Source organism: Salvelinus sp. IW2-2015, linkage group LG15, assembly GCF_002910315.2.
Source record: "Salvelinus sp. IW2-2015 linkage group LG15, ASM291031v2, whole genome shotgun sequence".
In the NCBI taxonomy this organism is placed as follows: Eukaryota; Metazoa; Chordata; class Actinopteri; order Salmoniformes; family Salmonidae; genus Salvelinus; species Salvelinus sp. IW2-2015.
In genome coordinates, this window is record NC_036855.1 from 2,367,745 (window position 1) to 2,383,182 (window position 15,438).

At 44.9% G+C, this 15,438-nt stretch overlaps 1 protein-coding gene across 1 annotated transcript in view; it reads right to left on the reverse strand.

Annotated features, from left to right (window-relative positions):
* unc5ca (unc-5 netrin receptor Ca) overlaps positions 1-15,438 on the reverse strand; it is a 160,252-nt gene that overhangs the window by 114,423 nt on the left and 30,391 nt on the right. The window contains 1 exon segment of the mRNA XM_024147511.2: positions 6,753-6,856. Within this exon segment, the coding sequence (XP_024003279.2) occupies positions 6,753-6,856 (104 nt within the window).

Genomic DNA, 15,438 nt, shown 5'->3' on the forward strand with positions numbered 1-15,438 from the left:
CAGATAGATAGACAGCCAGATGGTTGAGTTGACGCAGACTGTCTGTACTTGGGGGTAAGGGGCTAGGAAAGCAGACTAGCAGACAGATAGACAGCCAGATGGTATGAACACCATGGCTTCCTCTGTGCTTGCGGGGTCTGGAGCGTCTTCTCTGAGTATATAAACATATGCTGGGTTCCTCAAGCTCTGGCCTGGCCCGGTGTAATGAACTAACTACCAGACAATGAACTAGAGAGGTACCTCCCACTGCAGTGCTGACTGACAATGATCTTGGGTCAGTTTTGCATTCTCCCCACTAATGGTTAAGGTTAAGATTGGGGGAGGGGAAGCTGATCCTAGCTCTGTACCTAGGGGAAACTTCCTCCTGGAGTGTGCTGACTGAATAGAGCAAAATTGACCATAGCGATATTCTCTTCTCTGTTTAGTTCAGGCTTTCACTGTGTGTATGGATTAATACACACATACTGAACAGGGAACATTGAAGACAAGCCACTCGGTTTTGATGGAGCATATCACGTGACAATTCATGGTATTTTCACTCTCTGATGACAACTATATGTATTGTATTTGCTTAGCAATATGATATATATATTTCTTTTAAATGTAGACGTTTTTTGAAGCTTTTGAAAATTGTTTCTCGGACAAACGCACATAGTTTGTTATATAATGCATAGCGTTATTTAATGCAGGCCTTTGTCTTTGCAGGGTTGCCTCCTCCATGCAATAGTGGTCCCATGGGGCGGCAGGTAGCGAAGCGTTGGGCCAGTAACCGAAAGGTCGGTTAAAGACAGTTAACCCCCGACAACAACTGCTCCCCGGGCACCGTGGATGTCGATTAAGGCAGCCCCCCACACCTCTCTTGATTCAGAGGGGTTGGGTTAAATGCAGTTGAATGCATTCAGTTGTGCAACTGACTAGGCATCCCCTTTGCCCGTCGTCCATGACAACCTGGCAGGATCCCGGAAACCCTGAGTAAATGCCTTAGTCTGCTTCCGTGGCAACCAGCTCCTCTATAGTCCATAATACTATGTCACCCCTCACCCCATCTTTATCTAAGAACAATGTCCAAAGATTTGAGGGGCAGTGAGAGAGAGGAAACATGAAAATAAAAACGTCAGGAGGCATTTTGTAGCTAGTACATTTGAATCGCAGTCTTTCACTTTACGTTTGACAGCTCTTCCAGAGGTAATGAATGGGGAGGTTCTCAATGGGGGGGATGCCCAAACAAACTCTATCATTATCCATTCCTGCTCCCTTCTAGCTCAAGGAGCCACTCACGAATTTACCCTCTGCACCACAAAGGAAAACATAACGCTACATCTTAGTTCTCAAACCAAACACAATTAAAGCACCATATAATGCTCTGCCTATACCCTGCCCTTCCTCTCCAGGGGATATGCACATATCAGAGCTTTGGTCAAATGTAACCGTTGAATAAAAAGCTTCCAGTTGAATTCTTTGATTGATAGTTTCCTTAAACTATCCAACCACGAGTCATTTCAAGAAGATCTTTGTTTTAAGTCATTTCCAGGGCTAGAGAAACAAGCACAACCTTTTACTATGTGCACGAGCCAAAATAAACGTCTGGGGCTTGTTGCTTTGTTGGAGTGTGCAATGCTGTCTCTCTATCTCTAGAATCAGATAAGTGCCAAAAACTGTCTAGCGCCATGTTAGTGTCCAGCGAGCAGGATTAGAATCTACCAGTCTAGACGGAATCACTGAACGGAACAGGGAGACTAGAATGGAACAGAGGAGCTTTTCAGTTCAGAACACATTTCAATTCAGAATGACCAGTTACTGAATGTGCTCTGGGGTGAAGTTTCCCCTAGGCACAGATCTAGGAACAGCTTTCCCCTCCCCCCAGTCTTAACCTTAAATCAATAGTGGGGGGAATGCCAAACTGACCCAAGATCAGCATCTAGGAGCATCTTCACCCTGCACCAGTGAAAGTATTAGAACGTGGCACCGTACGTTATAGTGTCTGGTAGGTTCGGCTTAAGGTTTTGACATCTGGCTATAATTAGGATAATACTGGAAATAATATTGCCTAGTTAGGTTTACAGTATCATTCTAATTGAAAGCATATTATGCCAATGCTTTTACAAAAACAACCTCTAATATCGCAATACATTTAACATCAAAATGTCGCATTGCTTGGACAGAGCTGCTGTCTAGTGGAACCATTTGTGAATTACTGTTGGATAGGAGGTCGGAATAAAAGAGATTGCTTGATAATCTCAGATAATAATGTCAGTAACTGTTGTTTTTTTTTGACAAAGCTTCSATTTGATTTCAGATAAAACATTGACAATCACTCCAATGAGCCAAAGCACACAGCTTACTCCAGAGGATTATATTGGGCCCTGTGCATTATATGAACGAGTTTGGCACTAGTCAAAAGTAGTGTACTACATAGGGAATAGGGTACTATTTAGGATGCAGCCTTTGTGGACACAACTAAAAACACTGAACCTTGGCCTGAAGCCAAGGATCTCGTGGAAAAAAAACACTTTCTACCAGGAACAAAAACCTAGCCACGGCTTTTCTAGCAATGTGCTACCAATTGTACTCTTATATGCAATGTAAATGATTATTGTTTTGCGTAATTAGATTGAGAAAGGAGAGTGCTAGTGGTGTAATGTGGGGGCATTGTAAACTTGCCAGCGGCTCGGCTGCTCTGGCGTTAAGTTTGCTCACAGAGCCATTAGCGCTGTGCATTCCAGACTGTGAGAGGCTTGTGTTGTCACGGAGCCAATGCTAACCACTAATCAGGGAGACTGACTGGAGGAGGGTTGGGGCCCCTGCTGCCAGACCCCGCAGGGAGCACGGGCCTCGCCTGGAACCTGGGCCTGCCAACAAGACCCTGCTAGGTGGAGAAAGAGGTGAGGGGGAGGGTTGGGGATTTTAGTGCTTCCTCACACCACAAACTGCTGCAATGCTGCTTCGCTTGGAAGGCAACACGACTATTACTCTGGGCACTGGCATGGCACCAGCCGGTCTACATTTTCTACCTCGCCGCAAGACCTCGCCGGTATTCACGTCTACACCCGACCGACAGTCTGGAGAGAGTATGTGAGTGCTTACCTGATACTCTGTATCACTAGAACCAAATGAACCCAGTGACAGTACGCCCCATCCCAGCTTGCCCTAACAATCATTTGACCTAGTTACAGTAAACGATGACACGGACGCGACTCGCTCACCAAGGCACTCACTACTCTGCTAGTACAGTACATCAGCCGCACTCTACACTCTAGTTTGACTGGATTTAAATTGCCACTTCGGTGGCGCTGTCCAGTGAGTCCAGTCCAGTCAGGGCTCTTCATCGGAAGAGCCTGCAGGGCATCAGTGAGCCTTGATCCTCTGATACATTAGCCAACAACATGACCTGTCTTTTCCTGACCCACGGCCAGACACAAGGCGTACAGAGGGACCCCTGGGCCGTATGAAGATACCACATCACTGATGCATTCTGACATGACCAGACTAATGTCATCTGCTTCAGAGTGGCTGGCATCAAGAATCTTTCTTGGAGAAGGAAGATGACTGTTCTTAGTGTGTGTGTGTGTGTGTGTGTGTGTGTGTGTGTGTGTGTGTGGTGTGTGGTGTGGTGTGTGTTGTGTGTTGTGTCGTGTTGTGTGTGTTGTGTGTTGTGTGTTGGTGTGTGGTGTTGTGTGTGTGTGGGGTGTGTGTGTGTGGTGTGGCGTGTGTGTACGTTGCGGGCATGTCAAGCTTTGGTGTTTGTCATTTAACAAGTGTTGCTTTATGTTGTCGCTGCATCTGTGTGTGTCCAAGTGGGTGCTTAGTATCTCTAAGATGTAAGGTCTGCAGTTCAGCAGACTGCAGTTCTGTGTCTGGTGTTCTGGTATGGTCGGCTCGGTCGCTACAAGGGTTTCTGGAGCATGTCAGAGAAGGAGCAGTCAGAGCTGTCCTGTCATCAACTGTCTGATGTCTTTATTCACTGCAGTTCTTGTGTTCTTTCACTTCCACAGGCCGCAGACAACGCACAGCGTTTAGCGCCCAGCGGCCGCAGCGCACAGCCAGCACCAGACCAGTGGGCACGTCCAGTCGACCAGGCTCCAGCCAGAACAGCAGCCGCAGACACGAGGCCAGCCAGCCAGACACAGTCGGCATGCCGCAGTTCCAGACACAGCGCCAGCCGCAGACACATGCCTTCAGGACACATTCCCATTGACCTAGCGCTATTGTACAACAGTCCGATTCGGAGCTTCAGATCACAGCCCAGCCAAGACAGGCAGAGGGCAGCCAGTACACAGCGAGAGCCCTAGCCAGCCAGACTATGCTGAGAGCGAGCCAGCCCAGAGACAGGCGCCAGTCCAGCGCAGGAAAACAGTTCGCAGCCCATAACAAGCCCAGCCCATACCAGCCCAGCCCAGCTCAGGACTCAGCCATGGCCAGAACAGTCCAGCGCAGACACATGCCCAAGACACAGTTCCAGCGGCATAGCAATAGGCGCCAGCCTAGACACAGCTCAGCCCAGCCGCAGACACAGCCTTTCAGTCCCAGACAGCAGGCCAGTGCCCGCGCGCAGACACAGCCGTAGCAGGGCCCAGACACAGCCCAGACCAGGCCCAGCCACAGCCCAGCACAGCCCGTCAATCGCAGACACAGTCGGCAGCCCAGACACTTAGCGCTCAGCCCAGACAGTCAGCCCAGTCCCAGACACTAGGCAGCAGGCACAGCCGCTGGACGACGAGCACGCAGTGCAGGCCGCAGACGGCAGTCCAGCCCATACACATGCCCAGTCCGCAGCTCAGCAGCAGTCAGCCCAGACACAGCCAGCCCTAGACCAGTGCCACAGTCCCAGTACGCCAGTCCTAACATAGCAGTCCAGCCATACACAGCCCAGTCACAGCTCAGGACAACAGGCCCAGGCCCAGACACAGGCCTCGCATTCTCTGTTACATGTCCTAGCTCAGACACGCCAGTCCAGCCCAAACACAGTGCAGCCCAGCCCAGACAGAGTCCAGCCAGACACAGCCCAGCCCAGCCCAGACACAGCCCAGCCCAGCCCAGAAACAGCCCAGCCCATCAATGTGAACTCTATTGTCTTGAATTGGTCTTTCCGGGTCAGCACCAGTCTTTCCACCAATTAGAAGTTTTGAGACACAATCAACAGTGCTGCAATGTCTAAAGTCTAGCAGTCTAGTCCCAGCCCCCTTGCCTGTGTGTCTGTATATTAACCTCCCACCAATCTCTGTTGAACCATGCCTTTCATCAGCAACAAAGTCCAAAAAGATTCTGTACTTTTCAAACTACCCTGAAATTCTTCCCGAATTGCCATTCAAAAGTGATATATTGACAGAACGATTCAGAGCAATACCAGTCAAACTCACAAGATATTGAGTTCTACTGTTATGGCTACACATCTTTTTCTTCAAGGATTTTGAACTTGACCCCTCACAGCTCACACTAGTACGGTGTCCATTTTAGGACATCTTCATACATCAAAGTCAGTCGTCAGTCAGAGTTAAGTCAGACATCAGCCAAAGTCTCGTACTGCATTTAGCATCTAATCCTAGGCTGAGCGGCAGTCCCGGATTTCTCATCACCTGTCTATTAAGTCACCGGTCCCGTGTGGCTCAGTTGGTTGAGCATGGTGCTTGCAATGCCAGGGTTGTGGGTTTGATTTCTGCTGGGGACCTGTATGAGCAAATGTATGCACTCACTATTTCCTGTAAGTTGCTCTGGATCAGCGTGTCTGCTAAATGACTTAAGTGGCAAGGTTGTATGTCGCCAAATGCTGATAGGCATGTGTGCGAGGGTTCACGTTTCAAGTTGCAGCCCGACACTTTCACAAGAGTCCACGGGCTTGACCCACCAGCACTAATATTAGCACCTCCTAAAAAAAAGTTATTAAACTTATCAGGCCTGTCCATCAATTTTGAGTAGAAGGAGAGGGCAGAGTTCAGAGGTCACAGGTCAAACACACCGCCTAGCCAATAAGAGAGACAATAGCATTTTGACTTAAATACAGAGGATCAATAAATCGTATTAACCTCAAGAGCAGAGACATCAATCCTTTTTTGCAGGGTGATCCCATTATGACAGCTAAAATGAATGAAAAATGCATGAGGTAAAAACGGAGGGGGAACAAATATGAAACTGGTGCAGAGACCAGACCCCCTGAAGCCTCTCTGTTCAATTGAACGAACCAATCGACCAATTTATTAGCTTTATTTTTCCTGCAGGAGAATTCCTAAAACTCTTATGGCCGTATCGGAGTGAACAGGATAAGGCCTGAGAGCATTGCGTGCTGAGAGTGGGATTGTAAAATGTTACTGTTGTGTCATCAACCGTGCAGAGTGAAGGAGGAAGAGAGAGAGAGAGAGAGCAGGGGCAGAGAACTTTTCTCTCTGTCTCTGGCTCTCTCGCTTTCTCTGCCCTGGTCGCAGAGCTCCATACGTCCTTCAGCACAGCAGGAGGAGGCTCTCAATCTCTCACAAAGTGTAACCCAGTTCAAAGTCCACTTATCCAACACCAAAGTGTAAGAAAATGTAGTGTTCTAGTATTTATGTGGGATAAAATATTATTACAACTTTGATGAGATGACCAGATACTGTAGAACAAAACATAACGTGCGATCCAGTCTACCAGCAGAGTAGACCAACCCACCAAACAGTGAACGTTACTACCACGTTAGCTAACGTTCCAGTGGAGTCCCAATAGTCAAACTGTAAAATATAGACAACACTGTAGTGTAAGGATGGAAACAGGAAGTTGATAAATACCTCTGCAGCAGGTATGCCCTCAGGTGGGCGGCACTGGAGAAGAACTTCCTGTTCCAGTGACACCTCCTTCCCCAGTGGCTCCTGGTCAAACGTTTTCCTGAGATCTGGAGGGGAGAAATAAAGACAAAACATTAATTGAACAATCATGATCAAATTCCAGGTGCGACCCAATCTATCTGGCTCGAAGGACCATGAAAAGAAGGCTGATGAAAAAAAAAAAGTAAAATAGCAAAATGCACATTTATCTCAGAAGTACATAATATGAATCGCCCTCCATTGTAAGTGTTTTAGTAGTATTGTTCATGCTTTCCTACTGGCCTCAGCTTCAGAACTCTCGTGGTCCTCCCACTGAATTCCTCATTTGATTATCAGGATTATCCATTTGGCAATTTACTGAAAAGTCWACGAAACTGAACTCCTCCCGACAAGAAGCTAAAACTGCTGTAGCAGTAAACCAAGCAGAGATCTCGGCACAGAATTGAAATTCAGCATGCACACATCTCTATTCACAGACAGGGAATGTAGATACAGCTGGACAATCCTATAGCCGAGACCACCTGAACACCAATATCAAATCTGCGGCATCTCAAGGCCCCTTGGTATATTGAGAGATTATAGAATGCCTCCACCGAGGACACGGAGAGACCTTGAGTATGAAAAAAGAATACAGACATTTCTCGATTTCATTGAGAACACTTCGTCCAGCCCAGGAATTTAGCATGATCAGTAGTCCACCACAGTTAGGTGACTCATCTCACAAGCACACAATGACGCATGTAGGCTACCTTTGCAAAGAGAGTAAACCATGGAAACATTAAATAGGCATGGAAACCAGGAGGAGGGGTGTGGGCAACCGTGTAGCCATTTTGGAGACACCATCTTTTCATTGTGTATTTAAGCCCTGCTTTAGGTTTYTGGTCCTCGTGGTTTTCTATGCCCTCTTTGTGAATTCAGCCCAATGGCCGGGGTCACGTGACAGCAAACACAGTGATGGGGGGGGAGAGAGAGAGAGAGTAAAATAGAGGACAAACGCAGCATTTACAAAGGCAAGTGGACAGTCCCCGAGCAAAGCTCAAGTCACAGGAGTTGTCAGGGATCTGAGGTGGTTCGTAGCAGAGAGGAAGCCACTGGATTCTAATGCCTGTCCACTGGGACCTCTATTCTCACACCTACATCCCTAGCTGTTTTGTAGAGTATGTGTGTTAGTAGGGTGTGGAGTGGAGGGCTTGACTGCATGAGAATGACATCACAGGGAATGGCAGCGCTGGGACAATTCATACAGGTGTTATTACAGTTATTAGACTGCCTTGAGGTTTGAAGACAGTTATCTTTATAGTGCTTTTGATTGGCTAAAGGGAAAAGTGAGTGCCCTGATTTCCTACATTATTCTTGTGTTTAAACCAAGCTCTTTAGTAGTTAACATACAGTACAGTACATCTTGCCGGGGGACAGCTGGTGCTGAGTAGTTTATGCCTATTTAAATCCATGGGAGTTACTGTTCATGATTTCATTATACATCCATTATGGATGAGATGGACAGCACAGAAAAGACTGATATCGGTACTGCTTCGTAGAGCGTTGCTGGAGTTGAAGACAAATCGATAACAGCGAGCACAAAAATTCACTATAGACTGTGTCATTGGTGGATCCTTGAGAAAAGAAAAGTATGGATCCAGCCCTGTAAGAAACAGGCATCATTTGACTGACACCCCCTGAGAGACCGAACAAGCGTAAAAGTAATGTCTGCAGACAGACAAGCAGACAAAGACATGGAGGAACACAGAAGTCTGTGACTTAGGGATCAGCCGGTCAGGCTGTCCTCAGCAGGCTCTGTGAGTGATTCTCCAGCTGGCTCTTCCATGGTCCCCAGTGCCTCACTAAGACACCACATTCCAGTCTGTTTCCACACAGCTTCCTCACTCCCCTCTGGAGCTGCACCATGGGTAGCGACACAGAGAGGTGACCAGAGAGACCTAGACCAGAGCTACTGTACCAGGAGGAAGGAGGCTGTAGTGTGGAGGAGACAACCAAGTACTGAGACAATATTAATTTGGTGCCAAACAGAAGAAAAAAACAGACTAAATCAGGGAGCTGAGCACTCGGTAGTTGACGTGCTCAAATAAACTAGCCCGTTTCAGGGAACCATTTTAGTTTTCTTTAAAGTCATTCAAAACAAAGTGTTCAATCAAATGTGTGGGTTCAGAATGCATGTTTCTCTTATTACTGAGGAAATCTTTCTCTTTGTAAGAGAGGCAAAGGGGAGCAGTGCTGCTAGACAGTTGAGGCCTTGAAGAGGCCAAGCAAAATAAATGAGAATAATGGCCGCCAATGATATATTCACGATATATAAGTGAATTACATGCTATGAGGGAATGTCCTGCTCTCTTTTAGTGTGGGAAAGGGGGGAAACACAAGCACACAAATCCTGCTTTAAGCCGTACACGAAAGAAGGATGGACATTTCCTTTTTGATTCACTCACTGGGCCTCCTAACCTTATAAGTTTAAAACAACATCAGGAAGAGACTTGAGAATAGACTGTTTTCTTTCTTGACCCGACCACAAACAAACCTCCAGTTAGGCTAGCTACAATCAGAAAAAAAGGGTTCCAAAAAGGTTCTTCGGCTGTCCTCATAGGAGAACCCTTTTTGGTTCCAGGTAGAACCCTTTTTGGTTCCAGGTAGAACCCTTTTTGGTTCCAGGTAGAACCCTTTTTGATTCCAGGTAGGACCCTTTTGGGTTCCATGTAGAAGCCTCTGTGGAAAGGGTTCTCCCTGGAACCAAAAAGGGTTCTCCCTGGAACCAAAAGGGATCTACCTAGAACCAAAAAGGGTTCTTCAAAGGGTTATCATATGGGGACAGTCGAAGAACCCTTTTAGGTTCTAGATAGCAATTTTTTTTCTAAGATTGTAGTGCTATATATCTGGCTCTGTAGTGAGGGCTGAACAGATGCAGAAAAGCCATAAAGCAGGTCTGTAATTTGAGAAGGGCTGTTTCATTAGCTTAGCAGGTGACTTATTGATGGAGGTAATCAGTGATTTTGATGTGACTTTAAACAGAAACACATGTATCCCCCAGAGTCAACGAGAGTGGGAGAGGGAAAGATGGGAGGAGAAAGACCAGGGAGAGAGAGATCAGGGAAGGTGCGGGGGGAGAGAGATGAGTGAGTGAGTGTGAGTGTGAGTGTGAGTGTGAGTGTGAGTGTGAGTGTGAGAGAGAGAGAGAGAGAGAGAGAGAGAGAGAGAGAGAGAGAGAGAGAGAGAGAGAGAGAGACCAGGGCAGTGCCAGAAAGTGTGTGGGCTCTTGTTGGTGTATCCCCAACAAACCTTTCACTCACCATTACCTCTGCTCACTTAATGGGGCAAGAGCTTGTGCTACTTCTGTAAACCACAGTCTCTCCACAGGGTCCTGCTGTTGGCTAGCAGGGTCCTGCTGCTGGCTAGCAGACCACTCTGGGTCAAATGGGGACAGTCTTGGACCAGAAATCATCCTGGGCATTTCTAACACAACGACCCTATTTTTTTCCATCAAGGCCCCCATACCGGACCATTTTTTTCACAAGCCCAAATCATTTTCCACAAGCCAAAATGATGTACAGAAACCCCAACAGGCCAAGTGGGCCTGTCTAAATCACTGCCCCACAATCTGTTTCAGGGACCACAACAAAAGGATTCTGTGTCCAGTATATCACAGATTTCCATATTTATGGCAAGTAAAATTGGAGGAATCAATCTCGTCAAGAAAATCAATCTGGTCAAGTATTTTTTCCATTAAATGAGTATAACAGGCATGTTATGCAGATCAGATCTAGTACACATTGTTACTATCATGGTGAGTATATGTGGGGATTTAGTCAAACAGCAGAAGATGTGAGTTGACCTTGACAAATACAGAATGATACAGACAGATAGAGACAGAGACAGACAGATAGAGACAGACAGAGACAGAGACAGACAGATAGAGACAGAGACAGACAGATAGAGACAGACAGAGACAGACAGATAGAGACAGACAGATAGAGACAGGATAGATGGACACAGACAAATACAGTGGTTCTTCCTTTAAAATTTGTGTCGTACTGCTGCACAGCTTAATTTCGCTTAATTAATTAGATTAATATTATGGYGCTTCTATTCCAAGAAAAATGAAAAACGAAACCCTCAGGGTTTCCGTTAGGAAAATATGGCGAAGAGCAAAATAATCCTAACATTTACACACCCTAATTGTAGTCTAACCAATACCCAAACGGAGATTCAGTGAAAATAAAAATCTYGTTGATTTATCAAGACCAGTCATCATGCTTGTCTCAAATCCTATAATAACAATTGGATGACTTTGGGTGTTACAGTAAGCAACAATTTGTTGCCTTCATTAGCCTACTTTATTCTTAAAAGAACTCCAGCACAGAGAAGAGAAAGAAGCCTTAAATAATTAAACAATAAAGCGATTGAATTTACAAATGCTTTCGACTGTTTTTAATATTGACCATCAACTAAAAACACAGCATCTATATGCAACAGGAATATTATAAAAGTTAAATAAGTATTTGTTCTGACTTACATTTGGTCAAAAACAGAAATATCAAATGAAAACGGGTTCTCAACAAAAGCCAACCTAACTAAGAAATTAATTGAATTGGTTGCCATGGTGAATAATCCAATAATAATTGGTAGGACACATAAAAGGACACATCAAAGAGTTTACCGGAATCTCTAAATTAAAATACTGGCAGATCAATAAAATGTCCTTGTACACTAGTAGATTAAATTAAATTCAGAGGATTCTAAATTAATATCTATGGGGCTTTTATACAATTACAATGCAGGGTTAATAATACATTTATATATTTGTAGGGGTTGATGCATTTTTTTGTTGGGGAAAATCTAGTTTTAGAGTACTTAAGAATTGAATACATTGTACGTTTGCCCATTTTGGCTTTTATAGGCTACACTTTACAATAGGACTCAACCCAAACTGACCGCAGCATCTACAGTGGTACAAATATATTATTGAATTCAATATTTTTTTTAAACTGTTTTAAAATGTATGTTTATTAAGTCGTTTTGCTTGTCTCAGAGCAGCGTGAAACAGTGCTGAAATAGTTGACCACACGCAGGTAGGCTATTGCTTCAAATCATATTATAACTATTGGATAACTTTGGGCGTTCCAGTAAGCAACAATGTCTTGCCTTCATTAGCCTACTTTATTACAATATTTCTGTCGTGTTTTCAAAATACCTCCAGGGCCGACAGTTCYTTACTTTTTTCCCCCTTCCACTTGCCTCTTCCATTTATTCCCACAATAATTCATTATGGATCCATTCATATATTTAAAGTCCCTAAACTCGGCAAGAGTCTGCTGATAGTTGAAATAAACATCTGCATTTTGAAAGAGTATTTTTATTATTTTATTAACGAAAGCATAAAGATGTTGATGTTTTACCCGACTTTTTGCGGTTGCATGATGTTTGTAGTTAGAAATGTAAAACGTTAGGATTTTTTTTCCACACTTAGCCCAAGCTATCTTTTTGTAAAGATTGAAGTCTATTGTCCTGCTAATAGCCCATCATGGAAACGTTGTTTGCTCCCATAGCTTTTAGGCCTGCGGTAGGTTCTAATAATCCATGCCTCCTGGGAATGTTTAAAAGACCAATGGTTATGGGTGGAGTTAGAATTTTGGATGTCAGAAGTATTAAAATCAAACAATGTCAGCCTTTAAATGCTTTATTATCCAAATGTTTAAAGAGAAGGCATTTAGACAGGTATTTTCATCAAGGACACGTTGTTTACAGAGTCCACAAACAGGAGGTGGAGTTCCAGAGCTCACAGGTGTGTCTGGCATGGATTGTGACTTCATATCGTTCCTCGCCCTCTTCAACGCGTCATTCTCCGCCTGAGTCTCCGCCAATACCACCTGGCTCTGGACCAATGCATCAGCTGATTCATTTTAAAATCACGGGTTTCAGTTAGAACAATATGGCGATGTACAACGGGACCGGTCCAGAGTACTGTAGGGACTGGTCCAGAGTACTGTAAGCCTAAGCTACTAAGTGACTGCAAGTGAAGAGCAAAATAGTTCTAACATTTCCAAATAAAAATCTGATTGATTTACCAACACCAGTCCCCATTCAGTAATAATAATAATCGTTGGTTCACAGATCGGCTTTCGGAACTCATTAGGAGGCGGCTTCTATCTTCAATATAATAATTAATTTAGAAGCTTAAACCYATAGCTTTTAGGCCTGCAGTCAGTTATAATAAACGAAAAATTGCCTGTCAATTCATAAACTATGTGCCATGGAATCGGTATATATTTTTATAAATCACAATTTTCTTTAACCAATTTTGGTCTTTAATGCAGGGCCGACAGACAAGTTCCTTACTTTCCCCCCGTTTTTAGAGATAGAGAAACCCAACGTGCCTATTTTTCGATAATCATCACTCCACATGTCAAGTGAAATTCCCCCATTGTATTTACTCAAGTTCTCTCTTAACTCCAGGACCACCGCCATTTTTTTTGGTGTTGCCTGATGCAGGACTCTAGTGCCAGAGGAGACTCTCAGACTGAAAACACCTCCATTAATTGCAACAGTTTAGACTACCGATAGATCAGTGTTCTAACTCCCCCTTGTGATATTGTGGTGCAATGACAGAATGACACCATCTACCACTAATGGTCGTGGCATAAACTCAAAACTTTTAAAGGAAGAACCACAGACAGAGACAGAAAAATATAGACAGACAGAGGCAGACAGATAGATATAGACAGAAATAGACAGATAGATACAGACAGATACTGACAAACAGATACAGACGGAGACAGACGGAGACAGACAGAGACAGACGGACAGATACAGACAGAGAAAGACAGATGGACACAGACGGAGACAGACTCGAGACAGACAGATACAGATGGAGAGACAGATGGATACAGATGGGGACAGACGGAGGCAGACGGACAGATACAGACAGAGACAAACTCGAGACAGACGGATACAGATGGAGACAGACGGAGAAAGACAGACAGATACAGACAGATACAGACAGAGACAGACAGAGACAGACGGAGACCGACGGAGACCGACGGAGACAGACGGAGACCGACGGAGACGGACGGAAGGACAGACGGAAGGACAGACGGAGACGGACGGAGGGACAGATGGATACAGACGGATACCGACGGAGACAGACGGAGGGACAAACAGAGACCGACGGAGGGACAAATGGATACAGACGGAAAAAGACGGAAAAAGACGGAGACAGACGGAAACAGACAGATACAGACGGTATGCTTTCATAAAATAAGTCTAGTGCAATTCTTAAAGGGTCACATTCAAATAATATGATGTGAGGCAGGCAGTTATTATTTAATAAAGTAGTTGTACAATGAATGCTTTCTTCCATTCTCAGTGCTTAGTGAGAAGTGTTGACATTTTGAAATGTCCTATCAGCGAAGGAGAAGGCTGAAGGATGTTTCTGGGACATTGTCAACCCCCACTCAGCTACAGAGTAGTGGAGCTTTTTCTGACAGCCCACCTGTAATAACCTCAGGAAAGGGAACGGCGTGGAGGCTGGCCGGAATGTAATAGAAGGAGAGAGAGAGAGAACACTGTGATCACTTACTATGACTCTTCCTGACATCTCTCTCTAATCAACCAATCAACCAGCAGCAGCAGAACAACACATTTCTCTCACCTTAGCCTATTGACAGCACGGGACACCTAAATGACTGGTGACTATATACATTATTACAAAAGTTATAGGGGAATGGGTCAATTCTTTAAGTATTCAGAACACTCAAAAGTTTGGGCGGGTATCCACTCTGAAAGTCCAGTGTGTTGAGAAAGGTATCCCCTCTGAAAGTCCAGTGTGTTGAGAAAGGTATCCCCTCTGAAAGTCCAGTGTGTTGAGAAAGCCATTTCCTCAACACAACTGACCTTTCAGAAGGGCGATACCTTTCAACACACGGACTTTCAGAGGCGATACCTCTCAACACACTGGCTTTCAGAGGAACGATACCTTCTCAACACACTGGACTTTCAGAGGGATACCTTTCTCAACAAACTGGACTTTCAGAGGCGGATACCTTTCTAAACACACGTTGGACTTTCCAGAGGGGGATACCTTTCTCAACAAACTGGCTTCAGAGGGGAATGACCCTTTCCAACACACTGCGACTTTCAGAGGGCATACCTTTCTCAACACACTGACTTTTCAGAGGCGTGCATACCTTTCTCAACAAACTGGACTTTCAGAGGCCGGAGAGATTACCTTTTCTCAACAAACTGGACTTTCAGAGGAGATATCCTTTCTCAACACACTGCGACTTTCAGAGGGATACCTTCTCAACACACTTGGTACTTTCAGAGGGGATACCTTTCTTCAACAAACTGCGACTTTCAGAGGGGATACCTTTCTCAACACACTGGACTTTCAGAGGATACACTTTCTCAACACACTGGACTTTTCAGAGGGATACCTTTTCTCAACACACTGGACTTTCAGAGGGGATACCTTCCATTCTCAACACACTGACAATAATCAGAGCTGCATACTTTTCCCTGGGGCATATTTGATGTGTCTGAAATACTTAAGAATTGACCCATTCCCCTATAACTTTTGTAAAATGTATATTAGTCACCAGCCCTCATTTAGGTCCCGTGCTGTCATAGGCTAAGATGCAGAGAA